This window comes from Mesocricetus auratus, unplaced genomic scaffold (assembly GCF_017639785.1).
Source record: "Mesocricetus auratus isolate SY011 unplaced genomic scaffold, BCM_Maur_2.0 Super-Scaffold_6730, whole genome shotgun sequence".
NCBI lineage: Eukaryota > Metazoa > Chordata > Mammalia > Rodentia > Cricetidae > Mesocricetus > Mesocricetus auratus.
Genome location: NW_024429184.1, coordinates 91020906 through 91040611, shown reverse-complemented (window position 1 = coordinate 91040611; position 19706 = coordinate 91020906). Strand labels below are relative to the sequence as shown.

The 19706-nt window shown below is 38.8% G+C and overlaps 1 protein-coding gene and 1 non-coding gene across 3 annotated transcripts in view; one reads left to right on the top strand and one right to left on the bottom strand.

The window, feature by feature from the left end:
• The window catches only part of Wdr7 (WD repeat domain 7), a 253422-nt gene that overhangs the window by 178863 nt on the left and 54853 nt on the right, over positions 1–19706 (top strand). For both annotated transcript variants that reach the window (XM_013116796.3, XM_005074662.4), the window contains 4 exons: positions 2942–3128; positions 15958–16075; positions 17623–17772; positions 18304–18386. In XM_013116796.3, the coding sequence (XP_012972250.1) occupies positions 2942–3128; positions 15958–16075; positions 17623–17772; positions 18304–18386 (538 nt within the window). The remainder of the gene's footprint in view (positions 1–2941; positions 3129–15957; positions 16076–17622; positions 17773–18303; positions 18387–19706) is intronic.
• Positions 8841–8943, bottom strand: LOC121139037. The gene has a single exon (XR_005875895.1). It is a non-coding gene; the product is annotated as a U6 spliceosomal RNA (small nuclear RNA).

Here is a 19706-nt window from a genome sequence, read left to right as displayed (position 1 = left end):
GCAGTGAGAACAGATGACTATTGAAATGCTCAACACTTGTATCTAGGAAATATGCCTCTTTGCCTTTGGGAGTGCTTAGTGCCAAGACTGGAAGCCATTTCTGCTGGTGCTTTAGGAAGTCTGCAAAGAACAGCAAGATGGATATATCTGCAGCTTCTACAACTTCCTGAAAACGCACAGGAAGGTGACAGTTTTCTTGTCATTTTGCACCAGTGTTCTGACTTAACTGCAACACGGGGCTGCATTAGAAATGTGCATGCAGTAGAGGCAGATCTGAAGTCCATGATAGGCACTAGTGTGTACTGTGCTGAGGAAGTCAGAAGATACAGAGAGTTGCAAGAACGCAGTCCTACCCTCAAGAGACTGGCACAATCAACAGAGGAAAAAAGAAATGCATAGAAATGTTTGAAGAAAAAAATGGCCGAAGTGTAGAGAATAGTGGATTACTTTTTTTTTTTAAAGGAATGTGTTCATTCTTTGTTCCAAAAGCAAAGCATAAAGGTTTACTAGTTCGTTTACATTATTGAACATGGATAGGTTCATAAATCCTGCATGAAGTATTTATAGACCTTCTGAGTAGACTTTTTTGGTTTCATGTATGAGTAGTGAGCCCATGTTCATGGCTGCTTTGTCATTCAGACACAGAATTGGTGGTTGTGTCTATGTATGTAGTGTTCTAGGGGAAATGCTTTGGTATCCAGCAGTTTTGTATATGTATACATGTATATGCATATGTACACATATTTTTAATGTGTTTTTTCTTTTAGCGAAGTATTGGCTTTGCTGTGGCACCTTCATATGTTCTTTGTTTTTTGTTGATCCTCCTGCCCCTTGCCTTTCCCCTGCCCTGCAGATTGTCCTCTGCTGGCCTTCTTCTCGCCTGTAGCCACCCTGCTGTTTACTTATTGTGTTTAGGTAGAAGCTTGCCTTGCTACAACACAGAGACAGAGTAGAAAAAAGCTTCCCTGTGCGAAGGCACCAAACTCAGCTGCCAGGCTTTACAGAAAGGAGTTATCCTCCCTTCTACTTTCAAGTTACACGTGATCTGTTAACTCTCCTGACTCCCAGTGACATCTTTTTCCTACTTCGATGCTTCCTTTTCTAGTTTTATGAGCTCCACCCACACCCCTAGAAATGTGTATAAAAATTAAATTCTAAGATCTGCATATGAGAGATATGTGGTATTTGTTTTTCGGAATTTGAGTTAATTCACTTAACATGCTTTCCATTTCTATCCATTTTCCTGTAAATGTCATGATTTTTTTCTTTATAACTAAATAAAATTCTATAGTATGCATACACATTTTATTTATTCATTTGTTCCAACAGATTCTTAAAGGGTTCTGTGACCGAGAATTTCAGAACCACCAGTATACAGAATGTGTACATAGACTCAGACGTATAGAACTTTTCCTTTTTACCTCCATTTCAAGCCATTCTACCCAGTAGTTGACTGCTGAAGAGTAAACAATTTTTGCATCAGATATGTTACAGTTTATGCACCACGTTCTTTTTAGAAAATGGATAGGCCAGTGAGATGGCTCAGCAGATAAAGTCCCTTGCCTCCAAGCGTGATCTCTCGAATTTAATTCCCAGTAGTCACACAGTAGGAGAAAGCCATCTCGCAGAAGTTGTCTCTGACCTCATCCACACACACAGTAAATAAGTAAGGAGAGGAAGGAAGGGAGGCTGTTTTAGACAGCAGAGCAGAGACTAATTGAACATGTTCTTCATGAACCCTGCGCACCATGGTTTGATCACTTCCTAGGGTAGTTGGCTGGGTAGTGCATCATGTAGCATAACACAGTCCACACTCGTACCTTTCATGAGAAAAAGCCCTCATTGTCACTACTTCATAGACAAGAATCCTGAGGCTCAGTGAGTAACGGATGTCGCAGTCTCTAAAAGTTAGGAAAGCGTGGTTAGCCCTATGTGCACCTGACACCTGTGTTTCTCCTTCTCAGCAGATTGTTCTGTGATGTAGGAACTGCTTTGTAACATTCCCCCCAGAGAACAAACAAAAGAAGCTCTTCAAAATGAGTTCTCTTAGCCTCAGGTGGTGGCATATGCTTTTAATTCCATCACCTGGGAGGCAGAGAGGCCAAAATATGTGACTTTGAGGCCAGCCTAGTCTACATAGTGAGTTCTAAGACTAGGCTAGCCTCAAAGTCACAGAGAGAATCTCAAAAAAAACAAGCAAATTAAAAAAAAAAAAGAAAATCCTAAATAAATAAATAAATAAAATTCCCATGATTTTTAGTGGTTTTCTTTTTGAATGTCAAAATGTCTTTTGAAGTGAAGGGCCTTCACAGTTAATGGGCACTGAGCATGAGGAAACAAATTGTCACCAGGCCTAGCCTTCAACATAAAAAGAAAAATGTACATCCAAACCTAGATTGCTTGATCAGATTTAGAAATTATATTATGCTATTTTTATACTTATATCATAAACTTGTGTGTGAGGAATGTTACTACAAATGTACTAGAATGGGAAAGAAATGTCTCAAACCTCAGATCTCACATGATGCCTTCTGTAGCCCCTCTGCTGATATTTCCTGTACAGACAAGTCTTCCTGAGGAACACATTTGCCTGTTACTTGTGTTAGATACAATAGAAAGGTTAGAAATGTTAAAATCCTACAGTGCATTATTTGAACCATCTTTAATTTGTGATGCTGAGTTGAGAGGAACATTGACAGCTAGACCACTCATGTTTTAATGCAGAAGTATGAATTTATATATAATTTTTATATAATTAAGTACTTAAGAATATACTATAAAGTATTGTAGCCTAAGTTTTCTCTTGAAAATATAGGGCTTACCAAAGTATAAGTTCAAAATCTCTTATGGTTTTATTGTTCAAACCCTTTTTTGGGAAAAAAATGAAGTATACTTATTTTTGAAGTATACTTAATATTCTGATTTTTTTTTTATTTTTTAGGTAAGGCACTGACATTTCTTCTGCTACAGCCACCAAGTCCCAAACTTCCTCCTCATAGCACGATCCGGAGGACTGCCATTGACCTGATTGGGCGAGGGTTCACTGTGTGGGAGCCCTACATGGATGTGTCTGCTGTACTGATGGGGCTTCTAGAGTTGTGTGCAGACGCTGAGAAACAACTTGCCAAGTATGTGTGAATTCCAGCGGGTTAGCATGTTGTTGTTGGAGGTATTAGTTATACTTTAGAAACTGTGTATTTAATGAGCACTAAATGTACTAGTCATGATGTTCATGCTTGTAGCCACAGCATTCAGGATGCCAAGTCAGGAGGATTACTGCAAGTTCAAAGCCAAACAGGGCTATCCAGTAAGCCCCTGTCTTAAAAAACTGAAAACAAAATAAAACAATACAAACTCAACAGAAAATAGAAAATTGAAATGTAGCCTTGAGACAATGAATGATCTATTACATAATTTTCAAATTGTGTTTACTATACCTTGAGACATTACTTATTAATAGTTGTATATACATATAGTTTATAAGAAAAATGATATACATAATTGGTATTAGATCAGAACTGTTTTACTAATAGAAGATTGGACTAGACAATTTGGATACTTGCTCCTCTACATTCCTGTTAACTTTTAAATTAGTTTTATTGGCCTTTCCTTTGTATATAGTCAGTGACAAGTTATATGGTGATTGGAGTTGGGAAGGTAGAATGACTCACTGGGCAAAGATACTTACCACCAAGGCTGACAGTCTATCGGCCCCACATGATGGAAGAAAAGGACAAACTCCTGAAAACTGTCCTATGACCTCCCCTGAGGCATACACATTCATTAAATTTTTGATAGACCATAATGATCACTTTAAAATAACTGAAGAGGAAAATATGCAGAAAGAGTTGCTAACCTGGAGTGGAAACAGGTGCTGGTGAGCTAACTAGGAGTGGTGGTGGTGAAGATGGGCATTGGTTCTGTCTTAGCACCCTGCCTCCTGATTCCAGAACATAGCTCCTTTTGGGGTGTATTACACAAGTGGCATAAAATGGGCCATTATCGACATGAGTGAACTGACAGTTTACAGCCATCACAACTACCTAGTCCCCAATAGTGCTAATCCGAGTAGACAACATTGTCCATAAGGCTGTTTCTCCCCATTCCTCTGTCTGCATGCTTTAGGAAACACTAATCTTCAGCCTTTCTTAAATTTTTGTGCCCTAGGTAGTTCATAGAAATGACATCATGTATCCTGTATTCTTTCATGATTCACTTCTTTTGACTTCTCCCTTTTATAGATTCCATCCATATTGTAGTGTGTTTCACTGTGTCTTTTATTTTCTGTTGTAGTTGAATTCCATCCTACCTATGGTTAGCCAGTGTCTTGTTTATCTGTTGATAGATGTGTAGCTATTTTTTACCTTTTGTACTTGTGAACGCAGCTACTGTAAACATTCATATGTGTTTATGTGAGAACTCATTTTCAATTTCTAAGTGGGATTAGTGAAACTTATAATTCCATGTTTAAATTTTCCAGGAGCCACCAGGTTTTCATAGTGACTGAATTTTCATTATCATCAACACTGTGCAAACAAGATTTCCATTTTTCTATTTACCTTTTTTGGGGGGGGTTGTTCAGACAGGGTTTCTCTGTATTGTTTTGGAAGCTGTCCTGGAACTCGCTCTGTAGACCAGGATGGCCTTGAACTCACAGAGATCTGCCTGCCTCTGCCTCCCAAGTGCTGGGATTAAAGGTGTGCACCACCAACCCCTGGCCTTCTATTTACCTTTCAAAGTATCTGATCTTAGTAAATATAAATGGGTAGAAATTCCCTTATTGTTCCATGATGCCTCTTTCTGTGAAAGTGAATGGCATGCCAGTGTTATCATTATTTACCTTTTTTTTTTTTTACGAGACAGGGTTTCTCTGTATTGTTTTGGAGGCTGTCGGTCCAGCCTGGCCTCGAACTCACAGAGATCCGCCTGCCTCTGCCTCCCGAGTGCTGGGATTAAAGGTATGCGCCACCACCGCCCGGCCATTATTGACCTTTTTAAAAACTAAAATGATCTGCTCTTTGCTTCATGGCTGCTTTCCCTTATGATCTGGTTCCCTCCAGTTACAGTATTTTGGGGACCTATTATCTTTGTGCTAGATGTGCTAAGTACACTATGTGGAAACCAGCGAAGACTAGAATACAATGCTGTGGTTTTGCCTACAGATTAGCTAGCCATTGCCCGGGGCCCCCTGGGTTAACTGTAACCCTAGACAACTGCTTTCCTCCCTTACCTCTTGTCACACCTCCATGTTTTCTAAAGACACCTCTAGGTCTCCCTAGCTGCATGAATGGTATTAAACTGTCTGTTTCTAAAGGTTGATGCTAAATGAGATTGTGTTTGCAAAGAACTTAGAGGAGTGGTTAGCACATCCTAAGTGTTTTAATTTGTTTCTCAGTTACTGTGATAAAACATTCTGTCAAAAACCAACTGAGGAGAGAAGGGGGTTATTTCCCTTACACTTTCCAAGTCATAATCCATCACTGAGAGAAGTCAAGGTAGGACCTTGAAGCCAAAACCATGGAGGAATATTGATTACTTATGTCCTGCCCTGGCTTTGACTCATACTCAACTAGCTTACACACACACACACACACACACACACACACACACACACACACACACACGTATCACCCATGACTGCCTGCCTAAGGATGGTATTGCCCACAGTCAACTGGGTCCTTTTACATCACTTAGCAAGCAAGATGATGTCCCACAGACATGCCCACAGCCCTGTCTGATAGAGGCAGCCAGGTCCCTCGGGTTGTGTCAAGTTGAAAATAAACTATCCAGAATGTTGAAAGACTGATGAAGTTACTGTGGTAGTCACTGTGTAAGTGGAGATACTGTTGTGATGGTCCCAGCGTTCAACACATTACAAGCTGGCAAATGGGCAGCTTTATAGATTAGTGATCAGAATAGTGTCTGATAAAGAGGGCAGCAGATATTTCTCAGGTGGCTTTTGGAATTAGGAAGGAATGTTGGCACATAAGTTTACTCCAATAGTGCAAGGCAACTGGCCTTTGTGCAAATCTTCAGGACCTATTTTCTGCTTTTAGTCTCCTCCTGACTCCCTGTTGTGTACCCACAGGAGAATGCAGCTGTGGTTACCAAAGCTCTCTTGGTTTATCTGAAGAAGCATGTAATATGTTTAAGTGTTTGTTTTCAAATCTGACGAAACCCAATTTCACAAGTTTATATACTCTGTTTGGTTACCTGGAATGAATGGTAGGTTTCCTTTTAGTTTTAGGGTTACGATTTTATTTTTGAAATAAGTTCACATCAAGCTTATATCAGCAAAGTAAACATGTATATATGCCTCATCTACAGATAGTATGTCAAGAGACGTAAATCCTATGATTTTCAGTAGGTAATTTCAATCCTGCCATTACATCCTCTCTGTCACAAAGATTAGTATGACTTTCTCCACACAGCTCTGAATAAATGAATGTATCAGCATGTAGCCTTGAGGAGCCCAATGTTCTTTTCATTGTGATAAATTGCATAATAAGCAAGAAAATGTTTGCTTATTAATCTCTAACAAGATTTAGACTGAAAATGGCCTCTTACATCCATGACACACTTGGTAGAGGCTAAGGAGTTACTGAGATGGGGAAGTAGAGTAGCAGTGAGGGTCTTAGAGGTGACTCTTACCACCCCACACCTCATGCCCTGCTGTGGTTTATTTGCTATGTGCACAGTAACAGGGCTCAACTGCCTTGCTTCTGCCCAAGATGCTAAGCTTGCTGTGTGAAAAAACTTTTACATTAGATAAGTGCTGAGCATTTCAATTCACATTTATGGAAAGAAAAAACATAGCAGACATTTCCCTCCTTATTCCCATTCTTGTGAGTCCATGAGGACAGGCTTGTGACGGACAACTAGTTCTACAGAGTACACATCACAGAAGAGTTCTTCCTCCCTCTCTTTCAAGTACAGGTCTTCCCTGTCAGAATCAACTGCTTGGAGTTTTTCCACAGACCTGTAGGTGCCTCGAGGTCAATAGAATGTTTTCCCAGAATTCATAACACCTTGCTGTATAATTCTTACCAATGACTTCTGTCTAGTCACAACATCAGCATTTCTTTCTAATTTTTTTCAGATATTTTGCTCAAAGATGTGCTTACTAATTATGTAGGCTTTTATTAACTAATATATGAGAGGGCTAATGTTAGATGTTTCTAGTTTCAGGTGGAATCCAACAAAGGTCCAGGACAGTGTCCAGGACATTGAGGATGTAGGGTTGGTAAAGAGGCAGACAGGCCAGATGGAGGGCATTAACCGGGTATGCAGAAGATGTGCCTGGATTTTCATATCAGAATAGTCTGTGGAGAAGAACGGGGATACACGACAGAACGAGGCCAGACACTGGCATGTCTTTAAATAGATCCTGAGTGAAAGTAAGCTTCCTCTGAGTTAACAACAGGATGCAAACTGGGATTCACCCATCACGAAACACAGCTGCTTCCCTTCCAGCTGTCTTTGGGAAGTAGAGAAGGCTAGGCTGAAGGGTGGTGTAACTGGAAGCCCCTTGCTCTTAGCTATCACCTACTGTGGACACTGATGTAAGATGGACCTGCAGGTTCAAAGTGCTCTCTTAAATTGATACAGGGGAAATTGGGAGCCACGTCTTGGAGCTCTTAGTGTAATTAATAAATAATTTAAGAATGGACTCAAATGGAAGCTCAAGGGCAATTTTATTAGAGTTTAAAAGAAAAAAAATATGGCAGGCAAGCTGTAAATCTCAACAGCTTCCTGTAGGAGAATAGGGGTGAGGGGTTATGCTGTTTAAGGTGTTCTCTCATGAAAGTCAGACACATGACAGACAAGCATTTATATGACTGGGAGGAAGCTGTAGGGAAAAGTAAAAAAGCCTAAAATGTTGAGGAGGCTCAAAATGTTAAGCAATGTGCTTAGAAAACACATAAAAGGAAGAAAGGGTAAATATACTATTGTGAATAATTCAGAAAAGTGGGCAGGTGTACAAAGATGCATGGCTGCAAACCAATAAACTACAGTTCTAGGGGTGCCTATTCTGGGAAGTAAAAGTACAGTATTCCTTTAAAGTACTTGTTGTGTCTACCTCCTGACCATGCTTACTGTGAACTGTGTTCCTAGGGGTGGTCCTTTAGCTAAGTGAGTAACCTGGCCAAACTGAAGTGTTAGGTCTCAGGCCAGGGATTCTATTCTTACAAGAATGATGTTGCTTACTCTAACAAACACACCTCTGAAGAGGTGACCCTAAAGTCGTTTAGGAACTAAATTAGACATCAGAGCCCCTCAAATTTCTGGCATCTCTGGCTATGAAGAGGCACCCAGGGACTCAAGGGAAGTTTTGGGGTTTCTCCGGAGAAAACTGGGTAATTTTCTTGGAAATCTTTTTAACCTAAATTGCCTACCTAATTTCTATCTCCTGTTGGACCTTTATTGCTTACTCTACCAATATGCAATGCTACTTGGGGGTTTATATGCTGTGTTTATTGCAGACACGTTCATTTAGGCATATAGATGCCCAAGGCAGTAAACATGATTCTTCCCATTTCGCAAGTGCACACCCAGAGATATAGTATATGAATCTGTAAGAGATACTGCCTCTTGTTTTCTAGATGGTAAAAACTACTGGGTTTAATTTCAGGTCTGCTTGACTCCAAACGTTAAAACTCTAACACTACTCAAAATCTTAACACCTGCAAAATTAAAAGCAACTTAAATAAAGATTACAATAAAAAATGGTCAGGGTACAATCTTAAATGTCCTTTTGGATTTTGTATTTAATGAAATTTTCATTAAGGATTTTATACCTTATAGATATTAAAATTTTTATTTAAATATAACTAATTCTTAAAAATATAGAATGTGTCACAAAGTTGATTGCCAACCTTGCACAGGGCCATGATCATTTTCTCTGATGGTTGCAGTTTTAGTGTATGTCCTGCCAAAACAAACATTCACTAAATTCTTTCAGTAGTGTGTTGGTTCTACTTATTTGTAGCGGTAGGCAGTGATTTTAATAAAAAGATTGAGTTGACATTCTCCATCAACTCCACCTGGCCCAGTGCACTCAGCATGCAAAGGGCTGCACCCACTTTAGGACTCTCAGCTCCTCTTTCACAGCTATTGTACTTAAGGCTAACACTCTTTGTTTGGTAAGTGATCCACAGGTAGGATTTTTAAAAAATGGTGTATGTATTCAATATGGACTGTATAACACAATATTGAAATAATTGATAACTCAATTATTTACAAATAATTGAATATCATAATTAACCCAGTTAGTTGTGATAAAAATAGAAACATAGTTTTTTGTTTAAGAATTCCCTTTTTAAAATCTATGTGGGTCTGTGCATACTGATCAAGTGCTAGACATGTCAGACAAACCCTGCTGTATAGGCAAGCAGACAACTGTGCTCCTCGAAGGCTAGACACCTTCCTAGCTTTGTGTGACCTGTGATTTGGATTCTGTTTGCCCAAGTCGCTGTGTAGGGCCTTTATTGTGAAAGAACAGTGGAGAGCTGCCCAGCTGTTGAAGGGGCCACACTCGTTGCTGCCACAGCTGAGGACATGAGGGGTTTACAGAAAGCCTATTGCTTTTAGGGTATTGTCACAGCTTACTAAACACAGAGGGGGAGACAGAGCTGCTAAAAGCCAAGCATCTTTGATATACAGAGAAGCACCGTACATTGGAAAGGCTCCTTTTGAACTATATAGAGTTAGAGAGAAGAACTGAGTATTTTAGCTCAAACTCAACCGTTTCTATTAAGATTGAAGGATAGAAAGAAACACACTACAAAACAAACATCCTTTAGAATTCTACATTAGACAATTTTGCCTATTCTGAAAACTTCATTTACAAGGGTTTGTAATTTGAGGAAGCCCTTTCTGTAAACTGGGTTAGCATAGTTTTTTTAGTTACCATAATTATATGCAGCCTGCATGAAATATTTCTAAAAGAGACATGTTTGGAGGAGTAGGGAAAATTTCTATCTTTGAGTTTTGAAAATGAATGCTGCCTTGAGTTATGAAATGAAGCTTTGGGCACTGAAGAGGTGACTCAATGAGTAAAGGTACTTGCTGACCAATGATACAACCTAATGACCTGAGTTTCCTACCTAGAACCCATGTAGAAGGAGCTGGCGAGGACCAACTCCACAGAGTTGTCCTCTGACATCCACAAGCACATCATAGCATGCATGCACTCACATACAACAATCAATCAATCAATAAATAAATAAATAAATAAATAAATAAAATTTAGAATATTTTCAAAAGTGAAGCTCCAACTTGACATAGAGGACTTGTGTGTGTTCTTTATTAAGTTGGGAACAGATATTAATACACCTTTTTTTCCCAAGAAAGTGTAGAATTGAAGTCCTAGGTGTCATGTAATTAAGAATGTATTTAAAACAATGTTAGCTTGTTTGTTGGTTTGTTTTTGATATGGACTATTTTCAAAGCCTTGTTACTGATGTCTCAGATTTGCAGGCCATTTGCAGAAAGCTTAATGCCTTCCTGGAATATATACATACAGTATTCCTTAATTGGACAGAGGTTGATATCTCAGAGTCTTAGATAGTAACATTTTACTAAATGTTCTTTATGTAAATTTGAAAAAGATTTTCCTAAAATGTAACAATCCTTAGAATTGGATTAATGAACATTCCTGAGAAGAGGGAGCTTTGCCTGAGGGAACTACGTCTCTGTTCATGTTACTTATCTTCAATAGCGTTCATCCTTGGTATTTGTGATTGGATAGGTGCACGCTTGTGAGCGTGTGTGTGTGTGTGTGTGTGTGTGTGTGTGTGTGTGTGTGTGTGTGTAGGGAAATACTGAGTAAAATGGTCTGTGATATTCAGTTTCTGTATCATAAAAACTAAACCCAAAGGCCTGCCCTATAGATCTATAAAGCAAATGATCTACACAACAGCCCATGGGCAGGATCAAGAGCACAGAGTAAGACTGGGTTTATTCCTGACTGACTTCCAGAAACAGACAGGCAGGCAGCTTGGAGGCTTCCCCTCCAAGCCTCTCATTCAGATAGAGCCTCACAAATTTGTGCATAGCACACAAATAAGAGAGCAGGAACATGGCTAAGCAAGCATCTGTGGATTAAGATGATGAGCCCTGTGGACATACTCTAAGGAGTGGTGTAGCTGGATCATTTTGTAGATCTACTTTTCTGTGAATTCCCTACACTGATTTCCAGAGTGGCTGCTCCACCTTGCAGTTGCACCAATGAGAATGAGGTTCCTTTGTCCCCACATCTTCACCAGCATTTGTTGTCATTTCATTTTTTTTTTTTTTGATCTTAGACTTCTGGGGTAAGATGAAGTCTCAAAGTAGTTTTAATTTTCATTTCCCAAAGTGCTAAGGATGTTGAACATTTACAAGTATATTTCTTAGCCATTTTCATTCCTCCTTTTAGGGGTTCTCTATTAAGAGTCATAGCTCATTTTTAAATTGGCATTGTTCTTGATCCTCTGGCTTTTGAGTTCTTTGTACAGTCTGTAGGATAATCCTAACTTTTGGGGGGATATCCAGTCACGCTGTGAACTCCCAGCTTGCATTTGCATTAATTAAATAAAATTAACCTCAGGTCAGGAGACTGAGTTAGCAACTAGTTGCAGAAAGCAATTGTAGAGCATCAGAGGGCATCTGGAAGAGATGGAGAGACACAAGGACTAGAGAGACACACTGACAGTAGTAGGGAGGGTTTTGAGTGGGGCAGCTCCGTCTGTCCTAGTGGAGGCTTTTTGGGATATGCCTGTTTTTTAGGAGAGAAAGGTGCTGCTCAACTTCTCTAAGCTAGCAGGTTTCCACCCCAGCCTTTGAGTCTTGAGTTTTGTTTATAAATAGTATGATACAGGTTTAGTTGAAGCTACCTTCAGTGGCAGCAGCAGAGCCAGTGCTTGCAGGAACAGAATTCTTGCCAGGTTTCTCTGTGTAATCTTGGTTATCCCGCAGCTTACTCTATAGATCAGACTGGCCTCAAACTTGAAATCTACCTGCCTTTGCAGACTGGATGTTAGGACTAAAGGTGTGCAGCACCACAACAGTCTGTCTCAGGGATTTTTTTATCATGAAGGAGTGTTAGATTTCATCAAAAGTCCTTTGTGCCTCTAATAAGATGACCATGTAGCTTTTGTCTGTCATTTTGTTTGTATGGTGGGTTACATTTATGGACTTACTTATGTAAAACCATCTTTGCATCTCTGGCATGAAGCCTACTTGATCAAGGTGAATGATCTTTTTGATATGTTCTTAAATTGGTTTGCAGGTACTTTGTTGAGAATTTATGCACCTGTGTTCATAAGGGAAATTGAAGTGTAATTGTTTTTCTTTGTTGGACCTTTATGTGGTTTAGGTGTTAGGATAAGTATGCTCCCAAGAGTAGGTCTGACTGCACTCTATAGCCTGCTCTCAAAGTTCAAGATTCTGATGGGAGGACTCACATGAATTCCTCCTCAAGTGTGCACTATCCACCAAGCCCAGTGGGAGGTGTAAATAGCGTTTTTTTTGATTCACTTTCATCTGCATTCACTTGTGGCTTTTCTTCAGACTGTGCCCTTCACCAAACCTTCACATTTTTCTTACCAAAGGTTTGGTGGTTCTCCCAGATTTACATGATCTTTTACTGACTCAGAAAAGGGTAATCTGCGGTGAGGCCTTTCATTTGATGTGAGTGACTTATTCGTATTCCCTTTCCTTTCACTATACAACTGTGTGAGATATTTTTCTTTACAAGAGGCACCTATTATCCACATGTGGCCCTGCCTCCTTCTCTTTCTTCCTCTTTCTTCCCTGCCCACTAATAATTTCTCCCCCATGCAAGGAACTGAGACAGGCTAGAAATGAGAATTTTCTGCTATGCTAGAAGCCTGCCAGCCTCCAGCAATCCTGCTTGAAGCTTGGGTTACAGGTATTTACTCATACTCTGGGTTCTGGGATCCAAGTCCTAGTCCCTATGATTGTGGAGCAAGCATTCTTAACTGCTGAGTGATCTCTCCAGTCCCAAGACTTCTTATTCAGCTGAATTTGATCTTTTGAAGAACTTTATGGATCCTAGTTCTGCCACTCATTATGATTAATCTTCTATCAAATATTATAATCAACCCAATTGATAAATGTAAGCTATTCTTCATTTCAACCACTATTGACGTTTAATAAAACAACCAGAATCCTAGTATCTCAACATATCCCTAAAATTTCTCTCAGGGAAGCAGTCTAACCACTAAATTTAGTCATGTTATCAGTTTATTAGTTTAGTTCACCACAGTGTCAGCATGTCCCACTACTCATTACTTTCTATAAAGTTCAGATTCTGAAGGACAGTAATCTCCCTTTCCTATGGGGACACATTCCAAGATTCCAGTGGATTCAGTAAGCATTTCTTTCTTTATGTAGAGACGTGTAATACAGTTAAATTTATAATTATGCACTGTAAGATATTAAAAAGCAATAAAATTGAATAATCATAATAACAGTGTAATAAAAGTTATATGAATATAGTTTCTCCATCAAATAACAAATTGTACTATGCTTTCTGGTTGTTCTTCTTTGGGTGGATGGGCAGAACCCACATGAAGAGATAAGTAAGATGAACTGTATAAGCATTGTGAAACAGTGTTATGTATCTCCAGAGGGCCACCTGCACACAAGCATTGCTAATACCCTCACAGTTCACTAGCAAAAGTGGCCTCAAAGACATCATATACTTTGTGTGTACCCAGGACAAAGGCATGATTCATATATCAAAGAATATGCAGCATAAGATTTTATCTCATTACTCTAAATTTCATGCATTTTAAAAATCTGTTAGTTATTTTTGGAATTTTCCATTTAACCTTTTTAGGAAACCTGAAAAACAAATATGAAGGGACCATGGTGCACTACTACCTTAGCTCCTCACGTAACTTCCCTTGACCTGAATTTTCATTTGTAAAATGTCTTTATCAATTGGAATGTTTGGGGAAGATACAAGAAGACAAGAAGCAGAACACAAGCAAGCCCAGTTCAGTCCCCTATCTCAAGATCTGATGTGGGATGGACTCCCTAGGAAACTGATGTTCCTTTTTCCCACTCGCTGGTTTTCCAAAAGTGTGATCTTACAAGAGTTCATTTAGGTCTGTTCAGAATTACTCAATTAAGTTACCATTTTGGCTTATACCCCCTCTTCAATATCATCAGCCCCTGTTCTTCTAGTTTGTTGGGGGGAAAAAGGAAACAGTACAGGGTATTTAAAGTACTTAATTAGCTTTTGATCTATTAAAGAAATTGACCCAAAATGTGGATATGTAAGATAATTATTAATCAATCCGATACTCTGAAGCTCCAGCATCCTCAGGCAGTAAATATTTCCTTGCTCGATTTGAAGCTATAGCATTGAACAAAGAAGAGAGACTGACTTGCTGCCATCCTGCTTAACACCTTTCCAGTCCCTGGGACCCAGGAGCACCAGGTCACACACTCTCACTTTCTGTTTATATTTGGTTCAGAGTATGCATTTGTGTTCAAAACGCATTTTATTTTATTTTTGTGAATATTGAAGAAGGTCTGTATGTACTCCTTTCATCTGGGCCCCTGCTTTGTAGCTACCCTCAGTTTGGAAAAAAGCATGGAGAAAGTTACACATGTAACCAACCCTATAAGCAGTGGTTCTCATCCTTTCTAATGGCTGTGACCCTTTAATACAGTTCTTCAGGTTGTGGTGACCCCTACCATAACATTATTGTCGTTGCTGTTTTATAACTGTAATTTTGCTACTGTTATGAATCATAATGCAAATATCTGATATGCAACCCCTCAAGGGATATGTGCCTCACAGGTTGAGAACCACATCTTTTGAGTAACACAACAGTCAACAAATAATAAATCAAAATTTTCTGCATTCAGTTTACCTCCTTTGATGTTAAGAATAATCATGTAACTAATCTTTATTTTCAGCTAAAAATTAAGATAATTATCATTAGGTTAATTATAGAGGGACCTACAAGCCTTTTGAAAATGTTTATTAAACAAATCCAATTTATACATACAGATCATAGACTTGTTTAGAATATTTTTAATGGATCTTCACATGTTCATTTAAGTTAAATTATTTAGCTTTATGCACTCACACACACATACACACACACACACACACACACACACACACACACACACACACACACACCCCAAGTGAGTTTAATGATAGATAAGACTGCTTTCATATATCAGAGGTGGGAACGCATTGTTAACACTGTTGTATCAGAACCCCATGTCCTCACAGTCTAGAAAGTTTCACTTCATTGTGTTCATCACTGTACAAGGACTGTTTGTTGTCTCTTCTTTCTGTTAGAAAATTAATACCAGCTTGTTTATTTCTTGCTCAAATGCTACATGAGTGTCAGTGGTGCATGTACTTAGTAGTAGATGGTTCTGAAAGTACTGAGTGTGGAGTAGGCCAGCGGTGCTGAGAGATTTAACTAAAAATAATAGCTAACTAAAAGTAATTTTGTCTTTCTCAGTTCTTTTCATAACTTTGCAAACAGGAATAAGTTTTGCTTATTGAAGGAGCCTCAATTACAGTTTTTAAACATGGCCTTCTGTTCAACATGGCTTAATTAGTTCATAAACAAATTATCTTTAAGCTAACTTTAAAACATCTAGCATGGTATGAATGCCTACCTTAGCTTTGGGATGTGTATTCAATCATAGTTCTTGATAATTTGTTAACAAGGCATTTTTAACCTTTTGGACAGATGCACATACTGTTTTCAATCTTCATGGTTAATAATTCGATTTTGTATTTGATGCCAGAACACCCTGACTCTTAATCACTGCTCATTGTTGCAAGTCTATTATATTCTAACTGTTTGAGTGCTCCCATTGACCTTGAACTGACATTATAAGCTGTGTCTAATCTTTTGAGTCTATATTTCTAATGCTTCTTTTCTTTTTCCTTTTTTTCTGATCCCTGTTTAGCATCACAATGGGGCTGCCTCTGAGCCCTGCAGCTGACTCTGCCCGCTCTGCAAGGCATGCCCTTTCTCTCATTGCCACTGCCAGACCACCCGCCTTCATCACCACCATAGCTAAGGAGGTGAGCAGCTGCCTTCATGGGCGACATCTTCCATTTCAGAGGAATTCCTCCATACTGTAACTCAGGGGCCAGGCCCACAAACGACCCCTCTAGTTCTGAAACAAAGCAAGTTAATAAATAGTATAGTGCGGAAATGAATGCGTCATGTCCACACGCACACTAAATTCCACAGCTGTGCGTTCAGGACTCGAACTTCCTTGTTCCTCTCTGTTCTCAGAATGACCACACTTGTATTATTTGACAGTGCCTTTCGATATGAAATATAATTGGTTTATGCAAATTAAAAGGTACTAAAGGCATTTATGTTTCTCAAGTGTAAGCAAATACTTGTAATCAAATCTAAACTTATTTAGCAGTGGCTCTCCAATGGTATACAAAAATGTAAGCCCTAAAATTGCTGATTGTTTTTCCTATTCTGTGTCACAGAGAAAGCCTTGAAAGTCCATTGATTCCTGCATTCCTGGTGCTCTGACTAATTGCCCACATCCAGCTGACAAACTAGTAAAGAACAATGAGCCGATTCTGTGTTCTTTCCTATACATCTTAGTAGTGAGAGGAAAGGGAACGTTCCTAAACGTTTGTAAAGGTTTGTTCCATCTGGCATTAGTACTGTGCAGCTCAGTGTCCATAGGGTGTGAGTTTTGTCTGAATTGCTTTTCCTATAGCTATGATGAACTTTAAAATAATAAACTCCTCTGAGTCTGCTTGGATAACCTGACGCTGGGTCCACATCTGCACCGTAGCCGTCGTGACAGGCATGCTGTGAAAGAAGCTAGAAGGGAGGGAAGATGGTCCTGGTGGAAGTTTGTATGGTCAGTTATGATGCAGGGGAGCCATGAATTCTTATCTGACATAAATTTGTGGACTACAGGTGTGGTGATAATAAACTTTCACTGTGTTTAATTACACTCAGGCTTACATGCCGAATACTTGTAGCAAATCTGTGTGTTGTTTGAATGAATAGTTTTATTTAACTTGGAAATTTTTAACCAGTTTTTTCCCATGTATGGAATATGCATAGGAGGTAATATTGATTACTTTGAGGAAGTTTTATATTAGTCTGACAGGTCTTTATAGTAACTATATTTCTGAACTTTATTTTTTATTATTTACATTATATTAATTTTGAGTGAAATGTTAGAATACTCATACTGAAACATTGAATTGGAAAAATCATTTGGATGGATTTGGATGGAGGCAGGAGAAAGAAACAGTTCAAAGACATCTTTAGCTACACAGAATTTAAGCCCAGCCTGCTACGTGAGAGCCTATAAATGAATGAATAAGCAAATATATTGATAAATAAATAAGTAAGCACCAAGAAGTTGTAGAATTTTATTAAACCATTCTTACTTAGTTTTCATTATATATAATGCTTTTTTGTGATTCAGAAACAATTCTTGACCTACCTTGAGTGATTTGTTTTCACCGTTCTGATTGATTGTATATTTCTTTTTTCTATAATCAGTGGAAAGTAAACCAGTGCCTATTAATGTAAATCTGTGTGGAGCGGCAATTTCATCTAGAGTGTGGCAATTCTTTTCTAGGTACACAGACACACGGCCCTTGCAGCAAATACCCAGTCACAGCAGAGTATACACACAACAACCTTGGCAAGAGCAAAAGGGGAAATCCTGAGAGTCATTGAAATTCTCATTGAAAAAATGCCTACCGATGTTGTGGATCTTCTTGTGGAGGTGAGAATGTCCTGCTTCCAGTATACGTGTCCCTGCATTAAATACTTGAGATTAAAAATAAGGGAGGAAGAAGGGAAAAGTAGAGGAAGGGAGAGGGAATGGATCACATAACTAAGATTAATTAACTTCCATGCTATTTCAATAGGTCTTAAATCCATTTCCTCAAAACTAAAATTGATTGTTATCGCCACTGACCATTCATATGGAATTGATATATATTAGAATATTTTAAAGGCTTTGTTGTTACCAACATCCATTGTAAATAAAACCACTTGCCCCATGTGCTTGAGAAACAACCCTACTGTGCACATGAGCACAGTCAGCTTTAGAAGTAATGAGTTCATTTCTACAGACAAGACCAAGGTTAACATGTAGTGTCCATAGGCTTAAAATAGCTTTGTTACTCTTAAAGTAAATACTAATCAAACTACATGGATTTACATGGACAAAACGAGGCCCAGTGGAGTCATTTAAGTTTTACAAAATCAAACATTTGAAGTTAACTTTCGATCTGTGTCTTCCTTGTCAAAGGTCATGGACATCATCATGTACTGTCTTGAAGGATCTTTAGTCAAAAAGAAGGGACTTCAGGAATGTTTTCCAGCTATCTGCAGGTAAAGAAGCCTTCAACAGCATGCAAAATAATTGATTTTCAATAGCAGATAATTAAAAATTATAATAAGGAAAATGAGAAAACCAGGTATTAATCACTACTTGCTTACTTTCTCAAATAATTCTGCAGTTCGTGGTAAGAACACAAAAATAATAGAACTAGTTATTTAATGAGTTCACAAGAGCATTTTGCTTATGACTTAAAAGTACATTGCATATGTCTGTTCTCACAGTCTACTCAAATTGTTATTTATGTTACAAAACACATAGACTACTTCTGACTTAGGGAAAAACATGCTTTCCAGCAACAGAAATCAGTAGGTCACTTTTTCACTCACTAGTAAATTTTTTTTATTCATCTATTTATTTTACATCTGGCTGCAGCCTCCCATCTTCCCCTCCCAGTCCCTACTCTCTATCCCCATTCCTCCTCTTCCTTGCTACACACTACATGTACTTGTCTTCCCACTCTGATGTGCCAAAAGCAATTGCACTTTGTCTATGGACTTAGTAGTATTATTGAGCACCAGCTGTATATCACACAACTATTCCCTGGAGAACAAATGATAGATTAGATAACCCTGTGCTTCAGGATGACAGTGGCTAATGGGGCGGAGATTGCATCGGATCTGTGGGCTGTGTAGGGTGCCTGGTAGACTTCCTACCAGGGGCTGAGTTGGGCAATAATGTAATGCCCAATTCAGTATATGGAATCTGAGAAATTTCATAAGGAGAATGTAGAAGCAGAATAGTGTCTGTTAAAAATGCCATCATGTCTCCAAGGTAAAGAAAGGGATCTGTGTTCTGGGAGAACCAGAGTGATGGCTGCAGGAGCAGTGGTGGGTCTTAGGGATGTTTCACAGAGGGCTGACCAGGTGGGATTTGTGACATGAAAAGGTGTGTGTCTTCTTGAAAGGCAAAGAGAGAACCAAACCGCTACGTGTTTGGAGTCACAGAAGTATTCAGTAAGTTTGGCCATGCCGTGTAGTGGGGTGGTTAGAATATAGGCTTCACAGAGACGTATAGAGTCAAGCCAGGCCTCTGAGTTCCCCCCACAGAAGAGTTTGACCTTATTTAATAAGCAATGGAGTGTTAGGAAAGTTTAAGCAAAATATTAAAGCTATAATCATAAAGAAGACATAGACTTCCATTGCAAAATAAGTACTTATATTTTTCTGTAAAATCAAGAGTGATTTTAGATAGAAGAGTTAAAAGTTTATATTTTCAGAAATGATTTAGCTTTTCTTAAACTATGTTATTATGTAGACAGACTGATTGATTTTCCTTTTGAAGTTAAAAAGCTGAATCAGCTCATTTCACCT